The sequence below is a fragment of the Sorex fumeus genome, unplaced genomic scaffold (genome assembly GCF_029834395.1).
Source record: "Sorex fumeus unplaced genomic scaffold, SorFum_2.1 ptg000039l, whole genome shotgun sequence".
NCBI lineage: Eukaryota > Metazoa > Chordata > Mammalia > Eulipotyphla > Soricidae > Sorex > Sorex fumeus.
In genome coordinates this window covers 1,362,049-1,374,981 of record NW_026606096.1, presented here as the reverse complement: position 1 = coordinate 1,374,981, position 12,933 = coordinate 1,362,049, and the positions used below count along the sequence as shown (strand labels likewise).

At 53.6% G+C, this 12,933-nt stretch overlaps 1 protein-coding gene across 14 annotated transcripts in view; it reads right to left on the bottom strand.

The window, feature by feature from the left end:
* The window catches only part of NFASC (neurofascin), a 174,727-nt gene extending 162,947 nt beyond the window's left edge, over positions 1–11,780 (bottom strand). For all 14 annotated transcript variants that reach the window (XM_056118921.1, XM_056118929.1, XM_056118930.1 and 11 more), the window contains exon 1: positions 11,632–11,780. In XM_056118921.1, the coding sequence (XP_055974896.1) occupies positions 11,632–11,738 (107 nt within the window). In that variant the 5' untranslated portion in view covers positions 11,739–11,780. The remainder of the gene's footprint in view (positions 1–11,631) is intronic.
* Between the last annotated feature and the right edge of the window lie 1,153 nt (positions 11,781–12,933).

The following is a 12,933-nucleotide window of genomic DNA, read 5'->3' as shown; positions in this document are numbered from 1 at the left end:
AAGCTGGAGCCCAGGTGGCAGACGTGCAGGCAGGGGGCACGAAAGGGCAAGCTCCCTCCCAGAGTCAGCCCGAGGGGCCCTTCCCCAGCCCAGCTGCTCCCCTCGGGGCAGAGCCTAGCCCTGGGCTCAGTGAGAGCTGAACCACGGCACCAATCCTGCTCCCCTCAGTCCCCACACAGAACTGTGCCTGGCCTGCATCCCGGTCTCGCAACCAGAGTTGCAGGAGGTTTGGGCACGCCTGGCATGCATAAAGCCCTGAGTTTGATCCCTAGCACCAGATGCCCCCCTCCCCCCCAAGGACTCTCAGATTCACACTCAACCAGTTAACCCTGCTGGCACCCAATACCACTGGCCCCAAGCAGTCATGCTGCGAGGCCCAAGCTTGAACCCATCCGGTCCAGTTAGCCAAGTATCTTTGGGAATGATCCTGGACCCCACACTGAGCATTGTTTAGGAGTCCTCCACCCACCTGGGTCACACCCAGCGATACTCAGGGGCTACTCCTGGCTCTGCATTCAGGAATTACTCCTGGTGGTGCCTGGAGGATCATATGGGATGCTGGGAATGGAACCCGGGTCGGTGACATTCAAGACAAACACCCTACCTGATGTACTATCTGCTCCAGCCCCCCCAACAGAGTTTCTGGAGTCCCCACACTCCCCTCTGTGACTAGGAGGTAGCCCAGGAGCAAGATCCTGTCACCACATGAGAGACCAAAAGAAAAAGGGTTTTCTTGTCTTGTCCTCTCTGGGTGCCCCCCCCCGACCCGCCCTGGAAGGGGACACTCAGGACAGCCTGGCCTCAGCTGGGCCCTGAGGCGGCCAGCAGCCTCACCCCCAAGGCGCAGTCATGTGGGCCCGGAGGTGGCTGGTACCAGCCAGGCTGAGGGAATCCTCACGACAGGCCACACAGAGACACGCACACAGCGCCCAGCTCCTCCCCGCACCCCCACTTGTGCCTGCGTGTGTGTGTCCACACGTGCGGCCTTGGCTGCCCCTCGGGTGGGGGAGGCCCTCGCCGCCCCTCCTTTGTCACTGCCCGGAGTACCAAGCACAGAGACTCCCGCCAGGGCCAGCAGCTCACTAAATAGTGCTTGTGTTCTGTGCACACAACTCCCCAGCGCTGAGGCCATCGCTGTGGGCTAACAAAGACACTCACTGAGGCCCGAAGGCAGCACAAAGAGGCCAGGGCAGGAAGCGGGAAGACTGTCAGGCCAGCCTGTGGGAAGCCGCACTCTGAGTGAAGGAGCAAGATTTAGGCCCTGGGAGCTTGAGACCAGAGTCTGCAAGAAGGTGGGCGAGCACAGTGGGAGTTTCTGCCCCAGGCTTTTGATAGACTGGTATTACTCGCCATCAATGGGCATTTAAAATTATTTTGCTTGTTTGGGTTTCTTTCTGCTTGTTTTGTTTGTTTGTTTTGGTCCTGTGCCACACCTGGCAATGCTCAGGGATTACTCTACACTCGGGAATTACTCCTGGCAGTGCACAGGGGAACCGTATGAGGTACAGGGGATCGAACCTGGGTTGACTGTGTGCAAGGCAAGCTCTTTACCTGCTGTACCATTGCTCTAGCCCTTTGCTTGTTTTTGGCTACTCCTGGAAGTACCCGGGCATTATTCACGGTTGGTGTACGGGGGGACCATATCGGAGACTGTAGCTCCTGCGTGAAAATCACACAGCCCAGCCCTTTGGGCCATCTTCTGGCCCATGATTGGCTTTTTAAGCTACTCCACACTGCCATCCCGGACTGTGTCCACACAGCAGACAGAGTGTCAAGATGCCCAGGGGTAGGACACCAGGCCCCTCTCTCGGGGTGTATACTCACAAACCTCAACCCAACCAGGCATCAGCTGCTGCCCGGTCAGTTTGTTTGCCTGACTGCACAGCTACATTACTTACCAGCGCAGGTCTGAGGGACCTGTCCAGGGGCCTACTCTCCTCTTGGCCCCTGTCAGGAAAACCACAGCAACCCGTCGTGCAGAACTCACTGCCACTGAAAAGTTGGGGAAACCCCAAACCAGTAGCAGACTCTCAGTCCAGACTCAACATGGGAGGTCTTCCCTGGCAAGACACCTGGCTCCACTCAAGTCCAGTCTCATTCCCAGAGGTTCCAGGAAAAGGACCAATAGGGAGGTGTCTGTGACAAAGGACAGGGTTCAGACGCTAGGGTTAGGTGCAGTTCAACACAGTAACCACCAGCCATACGCGAGTGCTTATATCAAAGATCATTTAACTCTCAGTCACATTCACTGCATTTCAGTAGTTACCTGTGGCCCCTATGCTGGATGTCTCCCAGAGGAAACGCCCATAGTCACAAGAAGCATGACTAAACAGCACTAATGTCAAGCCCTGAGATGTTTCTTTCGAAGTAATGAGTCTTCTGAAAAGCTCCAGTGCTCTGTGTCTGCAGGCAGGGGTGTGAGGTAGGTACTCCGAAATGTGTAGCTGAAGAACTGCATTGCTCACAATGAAGGCAGAAATGTACTGGAATTCTCATATAAGTACAAAGACTCGAAGGCCAACCGTATGGGCTACAACTCCAGTCGGTTTAACATCCATATGTGCACTCTCATGGTCTCCTCCTAAGAAGGCCATTACTTGCTTCCCAGACCCATATTTTTTCTTTCATCACAAGGACTGTGAAGTCAGATGCTTAAACCAGTTTGCTGCCAGAGAGCCCACGTGCCAGCTAGTCTAGCCAGCATCGTTTCCTGGTCTCTTTGGGTGGTTCTAAGAATTCCCAGACATCACTAAGAGACAAAAATCTTGCAAAGAGCAGATCAGCACCCTGGACAGCCACAAGCTCCAATTTAGCAGGCCAAGAAAAAATGTTTCAGCACCCACTTCCCCCAAAAAAGCACCCAACATCCATACACCGCTAGATGGCTGTACTGGGATTTCCCCTGCCCACCTTCTCTTCAGAGCAAGAGCAAGCCCAGCTAGGGAACTTTCACACTCCTAAATGCCACCTCCTCAGCCAGAGTCAAGAGTCTGTGAATTCTGGTTCCTGCTGGTCTCACCCACTATAGCTCCCATGTAGGTTCCAATCTAGCCAATTCCATGTCTGATCACACCATTCCTGCAGCCGGCTCTTCCTTAAAGCCTTCCACAGGACAGATTAATTTACACTGATTCCCTCTCTTCCCTGACATTCCAGCACTTCTAGATTAGCTCCTGCTTTAAGGGAACTTAATTACATACCATTTTATATAATTACTAGGTTCACATGTAGCTTTCAAAGTTCCTGGAAGGCCAGTGAATGGAACAGCCTCGTAGTCACAAGTAAGTCTCAGTTTCTTGATCTTGGTAAACCACAGATATTGGACTAAACCATCTCCAACAGTCTGGGAGTCAGGGATTCTCTCAAATCACACTGCCACTTAGAAGTGTGCTATATATAAAACACAGGCTGCAAAGATTAACTGCCAATGAAATCAATGTTATGTAAAAAACAATTGAGGTCAGAGTCCAGGATCCAGGTCAGACCAAGAACCCTGAGCTAGCTCCCAACCTGAGTAATGAAGGTTTCAGTTCCACTAAGTGAATGATGATGATCAGGAAGAGATCTAGTTTCTGTCCCTACCTACGTCAGCAAAGGAAAATTGCCTGTGGCCTCAAAGGCATTTTCCTTCATAAAGAATAGGTCACCTCCAACACGTGGAAAAAGCCCTAACAGTCAGAACAATGTCCCTCATCCAGACATGGAGAAGAAGCCAGTCACAGCTGACAGCACTGCCTGGACAGAAAGACTAGGGAAAATTTTTTTAAAAATGAAGAAAAAAACCCACAATCCTTGATGGTGTCACCAATTAAACTCTGGTTAGTCTCACAAGTCAAGAGGTTCCACGGAGGAGGAACAATGACTTAAAATTGTAGGTAAAATTATACTTTTCAGGTTGAAGCAGTAATACAGTGGGCAGAGAGTTTGCCCTACACACAGCTAACCTGGGTTCAATCTCTAGTATCCCATGAAGTTCCCAGGGCCTTGTCAGGGGGTGGTACTGAGCACATAGCCAGGAGAAAACTCTTGAGCACCACCAGGTGTGCCCCCCCCACCAAAACACACACACACACACACACACACACACACAAATTATACTTTCTGTCAAAGTGCTGGGTTATATTTTCTCATTATATCTGCAAGTGTTTATGTCTCCTGGGCCAGAAAAACTGTACAGCAGGTGAGGCATCTTGTATGTAGCTGACCTAGGTTCAATCCCCAATACCACATATGGTGCCCAAGCCATTCCAGGGGTGATTCCTGAGTACAGAGCAAGAGTCCTTAAGCACAGTGGATGCTGCCACCAAAAATTACAACAACAAAAATTGTATTCTCCAAGAAACAAATAGACCAATAAAAATAGATCCATTTGACTTATGGATCTATACACAATAAGCTGTCAGAATGATGACACAGGAAGACCCCTTTTGCACTTAGAGAAATCAAAGTCCTAAAATGATTAACAATTTTTAACATACCCATAGCTTTGTATCATAACAAGTGATTAGCATCCAGAATGTAGCCTGAAATTCTAGAATATTTCACTAACATTGGCACCATGCACACGCGAACACACATTCGCATGTCCACATCAGAGAACTCTCGGTAATACAAGACAAGTTACAGAACTTACTGACCCTACAATTAGAAGACTGTTCTGAATACTTGCAGCTGCCAAAGCAAATTGGCCAGCATCAGTAAACAGAACGGGGGCATTCTCCTCACCGGGAAAGGTCCTCAGGATGACTCTGCCAGCCTTTCACTCTCATTCCAGAAAGTCACAAGATCCGAGAACAAAACTTAGCTTCTGGTCCATCCATCCCAGTTGGCCTACACTGGACCCAGCAGTGCAAACTCAACACAAAGGCCCGGAAACCTCTGGCCCCAAGGCCCTTCGTCAAGTTGGTCATCCTTTGAGCTCAAAGAGACACGGGCAGACCCCAGCAGAAACAGAGGACAGGTGCAAAGGAAGATGTGACATTTGGGTTTTCCTGTGATTTCCAGACAGATTCTTCACCAATTAAATACATGCTCTGATCACCTATCTCTACTATTTCTCAGAACTCAAAGATTCCCTCCGCCCTGCTGCCTCTGTCTTTCCTCATCCTCTTGCCCACGAGGACCAAGTCTGCAAGTCTTCCTCTTGCTTTATGGTCTTTTCCCATAACCCAAGCCCAAGACAAACTCTTACCAGCCCTCCCGTTGTTGAGAATTAACAATACTTTTCTCCTACTTGAACATGTGTTTTTTTTATCTCCGGAGGGCAGAGACAAGGTGTCAGAAGTCTCCGCCCAGCTCAGGACAGAGCAGATGCTCAATTAATGTCTAGTGAGGGTGACAAGTATGACAAGACCTCAGTTCCCAACCAGAATGGAATTGAGCACGAAGCTGACAATACGGGGCTGAGTGGGGCGGGTGGAAACAGCTCAAGGGGATCCCCCACAGTCAAGCTTACCTCCAACCTGGTTACCAAAGCGCGCCCCCCCCCCCCGCTTTAAGCGCGCCCCCCCCCCTTTAAGGATTCTGTCAGAAATCCTCCCTCCAGCCCCAGCTTCTTCTTACCCGGAGTGGCTGTTTATCTCCTTAATTCTGTTTACAGTGATCCTGGTAAGAGGTTCGGAGGGCCTCCAAGCCCCTCTCTAATTAAATTCATTAGAACAGATTGGGGCTTTCTTTCAGCATCTCAGAAAAATTAACAACACAATTAGCATCATAAAGATGGGGAGAGAGACTGCCAGGGGCTGTTCGGGGGGCGGGGTGAGGCGGAGCAGGTGAAGGAGGAAAAGGCAGATGATGGGGCAGCTGGGGCTGGACCACCCCCAGGCTCTCCAACTTTCCCTGTGGTTCTCAGAGAGGAAATGCATCAATGACAGAAATTCCAGAGAAGCAGGTTCTGAGACAACGAGACAGTCCTGAAAAAACTTTTCGGATCAGAGGGAAACATTTAAGGGCTGCTGCTGCTGGGCTGGAAATGAAACATTTGACCCTCAATTTCTTGGGAGTCCTTTTCAGAGCGATGGTACAGCGGGTAGGGTGCTTGCCTTGCACGAGGCTGAGCCGGTTCAATCCCCAGCATCCCATATGGTCCCCCAAGTACCAGCAGAGCAACTCCTGAGTAAGTCCTGAGCACTGCCATGTGAGGCCCCAAAATCAAAATAAACTAATGAATAAGTAATTTCTTTAAACTTGTGATCTCAGAGGAAATATTAAGGCATTTTATTTTAATATTTTAAGTAATTTTTATTGTAATTTTAAGTAATTTTTAAGTTTTAAGTAATTTTTACTACACTTGATCTTAATCAAAAGGCCAAGTGTTTTTAAGTAATTTTTCTACTGTCTGTCCCTCACTCACTCCACTTACCCTCTCTTCTTCTCTTAGGTATTCTTTGGTTTTGGTTTGGTTTGGGGTGTTATTGGGGGGGGTTGGGGGGACTGAGCCACACCCAATGGTGCTCAGGACTTACTCCTGGCTCTGTGCTCAGGGATCACTCCTGGTAGGCTCAGGGAACAATATGGGATGCTGGAGATCAAAAACCCTAGTGCAGTATTATCTCTCCAGCCCTCCCTCAGGTATCCTTAACTCTATTATCAACATCCTTTGGTTTTGTCTAATTTGCTTTGTCTCTTTTCCCATTGTATAGCCTTATACTGCACACATCAGTCCAACAGACCAATACGTGTCCTTTACATCTTCTTTATGGCTGACCAGTATTCCACAGTATCCATGAACCACAGCATCCTTGTCCAGTCACCTGCTGATGGGGCCCTGGCTGTGTCCATGTTTTAGCTACTGTAAACTGCCCTGCCACAAACACCGGGTGGGTATAGCTTTTTGTGTTGATCTTTTCACAGTTCTTCAAATGGACAAGAAAGTGTGATTGCTGGGGCCCCTGGGGGTTCTAGCTTTCCCTTCTGAGGAAGCTCTGCGGGGTTTTCCCCCAAATGATTGAGCCAATTTGCACTCCCATGTCCTCTGAAATTGTACTATCCAGAATCTGCACCAAGGAAGGCTTACTTCTATAGTCTTGTATTTAGTCCCAAGGAGTTTCACATGTTTCCATCCCATTTCCCCTGCTTGAAGGCAGGATTTCTAGGTTTCTTTGTTTTGGCTGGTGCCTGGCAAGAACCCAGGTCTTTATGCACACAGTCATGTGCCTTAGCAATGAGCGTATCTGTGCCTTCCCAGTAAGAATGCAAAGATGCTCGGGAGCAAAGCCATTTTAACAGCTTTTCCTAGAGAACCTTCTGCAAGTGGATTAAGCTCTCAATTCTTATCTTTCCCCAAGGGAGGAGGAAGTCAGTAGGTCACATAGGAGAAGTGCCTGCCTCCTCTCCTACACAACGTCAAACAGATACAGATTTATATTGGAGCTCTGTCACGCACCTGCTCTGAAACAAATCATCATTCTGAATCTGTTTGCTTATCTCTAAACCAGGGTCCTAACTATGTTTCTCTTCAAGCCCTTATGAAGACTAAGGGAACCAATGCATATCAAGTATAGTGCAACTAACATTCTGGTCTATTAGGTTAGGCCACCTTTATCTTTCCTGGCTTGCTTCAAGGCCTACAGAAAGGAGCAGAGTTAAACTGGCACAAACTGCAGAATGGCTGCTGTTTGCTCCCAGATCCACCCCTGTGGTCTCAGAGACCAGGTCCTGCTGCCCTTGAAGCCAGGCCCCAATTAATGTTCAAGAGTCTGACAGCCACAGCTCTACCAAGGCAGGGGTCTATGTGAACAGCTTGGTGCTGACTGTCATGCTCTCCCACTACCAGGAACCCATTTTAACTCTGTCACACTACTTCTTTCTTTCTTTCTTTCTTTCTTTCTTCCTTCCTTCCTTCCTTCCTTCCTTCCTTCCTTCCTTTCTTTCTTTCTTCCTTCCTTCCTTCCTTCCTTTCACTCCTTCCTTCCTTTCCTTTCTTTCACTCCTTTCTTTCATCCATCCCTTCCTTCCTTCCTTCCTTCCTTCCTTCCTTCCTTCCTTCCTTCCTTCCTTTCTCTGCTTTTTTGAGTCACACCCAGCAATGCTCAGGGCCAACTCCTGACTCTGCACTCAGGAATTACTCCTGGAGGTGCTCAGGGGACCCTACAGATTGAACCCAGGTCAGCCACGTGCAAGGCAAACACCTTACCCGCTGTACTATTGCTTCAGCCCTGTCACACTATTTCTTGTCCTAAACTTTAACTGAGACCCATTGTATTTACTACACTTGCTGGCGACACTAGCATGCAACAGGGACAAATGGAGACGTTACTGGTGCCCACTCAAGCAAATCCATGAGTAACGGGAAGTCAAGTGATCAAGTGGTCAAACTTTAACTGGCTTTTATTTCTTTCTCTTTGAGTCAGTTTCCATACCCAAGACCTAGCAGAGTCTGGGATTTATATCAAGGCTGGGACGAGCCCCTGAGATGAAGAAAGACCTGAGCAGTCTAAGGAGAAAGGGGCCCTGCAGGCAGATGGGGGCGCCTCCACCCCCAGGCTCTTGCCCACTTCTTTGAGGGCTGTTCTTGGTGAGCTGTGTTCAGGTGTGTCCTTCAGAGCATCTCCTGCTCCCCATCCTGGAGCTCGTGAGGTTTCCACACAGGCTGCTTCTGCGCCCAGACCAGAGCCCATACTTGCTGGCCCTTTGCCCTCACTCCCAGGCCCATTCTAGGCACATCCTGGCCACAAGTGGCTCCCGAAGTCCACAGGATTCAGTGACAGGACTGGGGAGTCTGGAGCGTGTCCTCAGCTTTCTGAGACCCCTCTCGGGCTGAAGCAGCACTCAGGGGCTCCAGCCCCCCTCTCCGGTTGCAAACCTCCATGCATCTCTTACGTCTCTCTCCACCCAACCCTGTTCTACTGCTATTCAGGACAGGACCACCCTGCTGTCCACAAAGGTGCAGACCCTAAGACTAGCCACTGGCCTCTGGCAAAGAGCTTCCTTGCCTCTCCTGACTTTAACAGGGCAACTCTGACCTTACTTCTTGGCTCTTGGATCCCAGCACCCAGGGGAGCACTGGGTGGTTTAAGCTGCATTTGTTCAATGAATAAGCAGGAACCACCTTCTGTTCCTGTCACTCCCCAGGCAGACAGATGGAGACCAAGCAGCATGGCCCAAGTGCCGCGAGCTCCTTTATCCGAAGACAAGGTGCCGGCACCCGTCTCCCTGCACCTGGATATCTCAGAGAAGGGGGGGTGGTGCCCAGAGAACCGCTTCTCAGGCCAGCACACAGAAACCTTGGGAGCCGGTCCTTCCATCCCTCCTTGGAACAAGCCCCCCCCCCACCCAGAAATCCAAAGCCAGACAATAGCCCCCTCAGGTGCCAGCCACCTGCTTGCTCCAAGTGAGCCAGGAAGAACGGGAGGGGGACAGCTCCCCACCGGGGGACAATGAGGAGCTGGCGCTCCTCGCTGCTCCTCGTTTGGGGCCCTCCGCTTATCTGTGGCACCTTTGTGATGTCAAACAAGAGCCCAAAGGGTGATCTTTGCCACGCAGAGTCAAGAGCGGCTGCACCGGACGATCACAGTCCCCCACTCACCCCGAGCCCCAATCAAGCATCTCAACGTCAGAACCTCAGTCCAATCAGCAGCCGCCTCAGCCCCAGGTGAAGACAACTCTCCGCCAGGAAATGCCAGGGGAGGCTGGAGGGGGACAAAGAGGAGGAGGGGGAGCACCCTTGCAGATCCCCCCACCGCACCCCCAGCCTGCAAGCCTCATGAGTGCAAACATTCAACACCCGGAAGTCGAGAGTGGAGAGCAGGCTGGGAAGGGACAGAATCCAGCTCCTAGGAGCCTCCACCTCCAATTTCAGCCTCCGGTTTCTGCGGAGGACCTTGTCCCTGGTTCACGGAGCAAACACAATGTGCGGCACGAGTCTCTGTCCCAGTGTGTGTTATTCTCTTTCTCTACACACACACACACACACACACACACACACACACACACACACACGCATGCACGCGCGCGCGCACACACACGCCCCTTCAGTTGAATCCAAAGGAAAGGGGGAAGGAAGGCCTCCTTCAGCATCACAGGCTCCAGCAAGACAAAAGGTAGAAGGTAGCAGACGGAACAGGGCCCTCCCTGTCCAGCTCCCAGCCCGGTTCTGTGCCTCCACCAGGCCCTAGCGCTCTGGACCAGAGAGAGGACCAGTCTCTGTCTCCTTTGGCTCCTCCCAGGCTCGCACAGCTGGTACAGCCCTTTCCCAGGGGACACACGCCAAGCGTTTCCCTAGGCTTCTCCGACTTAGGGCCTAAGTTCCGCCGGTTCCGAACCTTTGGGCCTCTGGTCCATCCAAACCATCACTTCTGCCCAAGCAGGCCTCACAGCCTTGCCTCTCTGCCTGTGCTGAGACTTGACGGGGGCCCAGCCAGGCTCCCCATGAGGGGAGATGGGACGGAATCAGGCAGAGGGACGATGGGGCCGACTCACCCACTCCTCCCGCAGACACACTGCTCTGGCCGGCACACACAACGCGTGTGCACGCACACCCGCACACAGGGAGCCGGGGCAGGTCCGGCGCAGGGCAGGCAAGGGGCTGCCACGGGGCACAGAGCGGGTGATTCAGCATTCTGCCCACTCTCAGTCCGGCCACGGGCAGCACTCCCAGGAGCTCTCATGCCAAAGTGCTGACTTAGAGGTTGAGGAAGACGCCTTGCTTACAGCCCAGAATTCTCCAGCACCTCAGGCCGGTTCCCCAAACCCTTCCTCTTCTGTGTCCCCATGCCACTGCCACCAGCTCAGAGCCCCTCTCCCGGCCACAGAGGAAACAAACATGAACACCTAGGAGGGCTGGCTGGGTGGAGCCTCAGAGAGAAACACTGACCCCAGTCTTCCTCACCCTGAAGACTGAAACAGGGCCCAACATTCAGGTTCAGACTGAAAGGTGAACAGGGCCCAACATTCAGAAAGGGGGCTGGGAGGGGGGTTCAGAACCTCCAGGACTCCCCCAAGAGAAGGCAGCTCGGGACAAGCAAAGTGGGTCCACGCCGGTTCACAAGGGCAGGTGGGAAGGTGATGGGAGGCAGGACAGCCAAAGGAAAAGGGATGGGGTTCAGGCGAGGGACTGGGGCACAGGAGGCAACTGGGAACAGATCTGGGCAAGGAGGGGGGTGGGGGAGGACCAGGGAAGAACTGAAATGGGGGTGGGGTGGGGGGAAGGGGGAGCTTAGTGAGACAGTGCGGTGTGATAGGATCACAGGAGGGGTCCAGGGAGGGGAGTGCCTGGGTCGGAGGGTGACCAGAAGGGATGGGGTCACTCGAAGATGGGGTGTGAGCTCAACAGAGGTACAGGGGCGGGTTGGAGGACGAGGCAGGGACAGAGAGGAAAGGGGACCCGCTGAGGATGCAGGACGGGGGGAGGGGTGCGGCCTGCCTCCCGAGGAGATGGAAAAGGGGTCGGGGCACGCAGGGACTAGGGGAGCCGGCTGGGCGGGAGGGAAGGAGGACAATGAGATGGATTCCGGCGGGTCAGGTGCAGGAAAGCAAGGGACCAGGAGGAGGACGGAGGGGGATGGGGACAGGTCAGGGATGGAGCTAGACAGAGGAGGGCGGGAACCAAAAGGCGGTGTCGCTCCAGACGGGGGGTTCCAGGACGGCCGGGTCCCACCGCCACTCCCAGCCCCCGGGGGTCGGCTCGCCTACCTGCGGGGGCTCGGGCCCCGGCGCCGGGCGCTGTCCGTGCCGCCCGCCTGCCGTTCCGCCGCTCGGCCCGCGGCCCCTGCAGCGCCTCTCGCCGCCAGCCGCCGCATTAGGACAGACAGCGGCCCTGCGCGTGCCCGGGCGCCGCGCGCCCCCGCCGCCTGCGTGCGCGCCCCCGCGCCCCTCCCTGCGCGCGCCTGCGGGAGCGGGCGGAGCCGGCCCGGCGCTGTCCCCCCAGGGGAACGGGCGGCGGGGCCCACTTTCGCCCGGTCCTCCCTGCCGCCCGCAGGTCAGGAGATGCGCTCCCCCAAAGGACCCTCTGGAGATGCGGGAGATTGCACCTGGCCCCGCGCGGGGATGGAGTGGAAGAAGTCCCGGACTGGGGGAGCGGGCACGGGGCCAGCTGTTTCTGCAACTGGACGCTGAGTGTTCGGGCCAGGGCACAGTGGGTAGTGCAGGTGGAGTCTGGGAAGAGCCTGTAGATGCTTCCTGTCCAGTCCCTGCTCCAATTCGCAGAGCTCTCGGGGAAAGAGTAAGGCGCTTGCCTTGCCCAAGGCCAACCCAGGTTGTAACCCCAGGACCCCAGAGGGTTCCCCCCACCCCACTCGAGCGCCACCAGGAGTGATTTCTGAGCGCAGAGCCAGGAGGACGCACTGAGCACCGCTGGGTGTGGCCCCCAAATCAAAAACAAAACAGAAAAACCGAACCTCAGTGTCCGTAGCAGACCCTCTGCGGTCCTAGTCGAGCACACTTTGGGCTGGCTCCTCGGTGCTCACACCATTCCTGGCTGGCACCACCTTCCCAGAGTTGTACCCACCTGCCCGCCCCTCCCCTGCCGCCTGTGAACCCTGAGAGAGCAGGAGGGTGTCAGGGCCTATGCTGTCCCCAGCTCTAGTGTCCCGCCCTGAGCACGCAGGAAACGCCCCATCTTTCGCCAAACACTGTGGACTCTCAGAGCCCAAGTCCAAAGGCATGGGGAGAAAGGGTGTCACAGCGGGACCTGGACACAAAGCTGCCCCCACAGGTCCCCACTGTTCCAGAGCTCAACTTTGTGTCCGGAACCTGTCTACATAGATGTTACGCTGGTAATCTGGTCTGGGCCTAATTTGTGCAGCTCATGCTGCAAAGGCAACCACACTTTAAAAGAGCAAGCAAAGCCGTAGGGCACAGCCACCCCCAGTCTCAGTGACAGCACCTAGTGACCTGGACCCACTTTGGGCTTGGCCCACCTCGTATAGAAAGGCAGGAGGGGATGGAGAAGGTTGAAAAATCCTCTGAAGGGAAGAATGTGGAGAATAATAAACT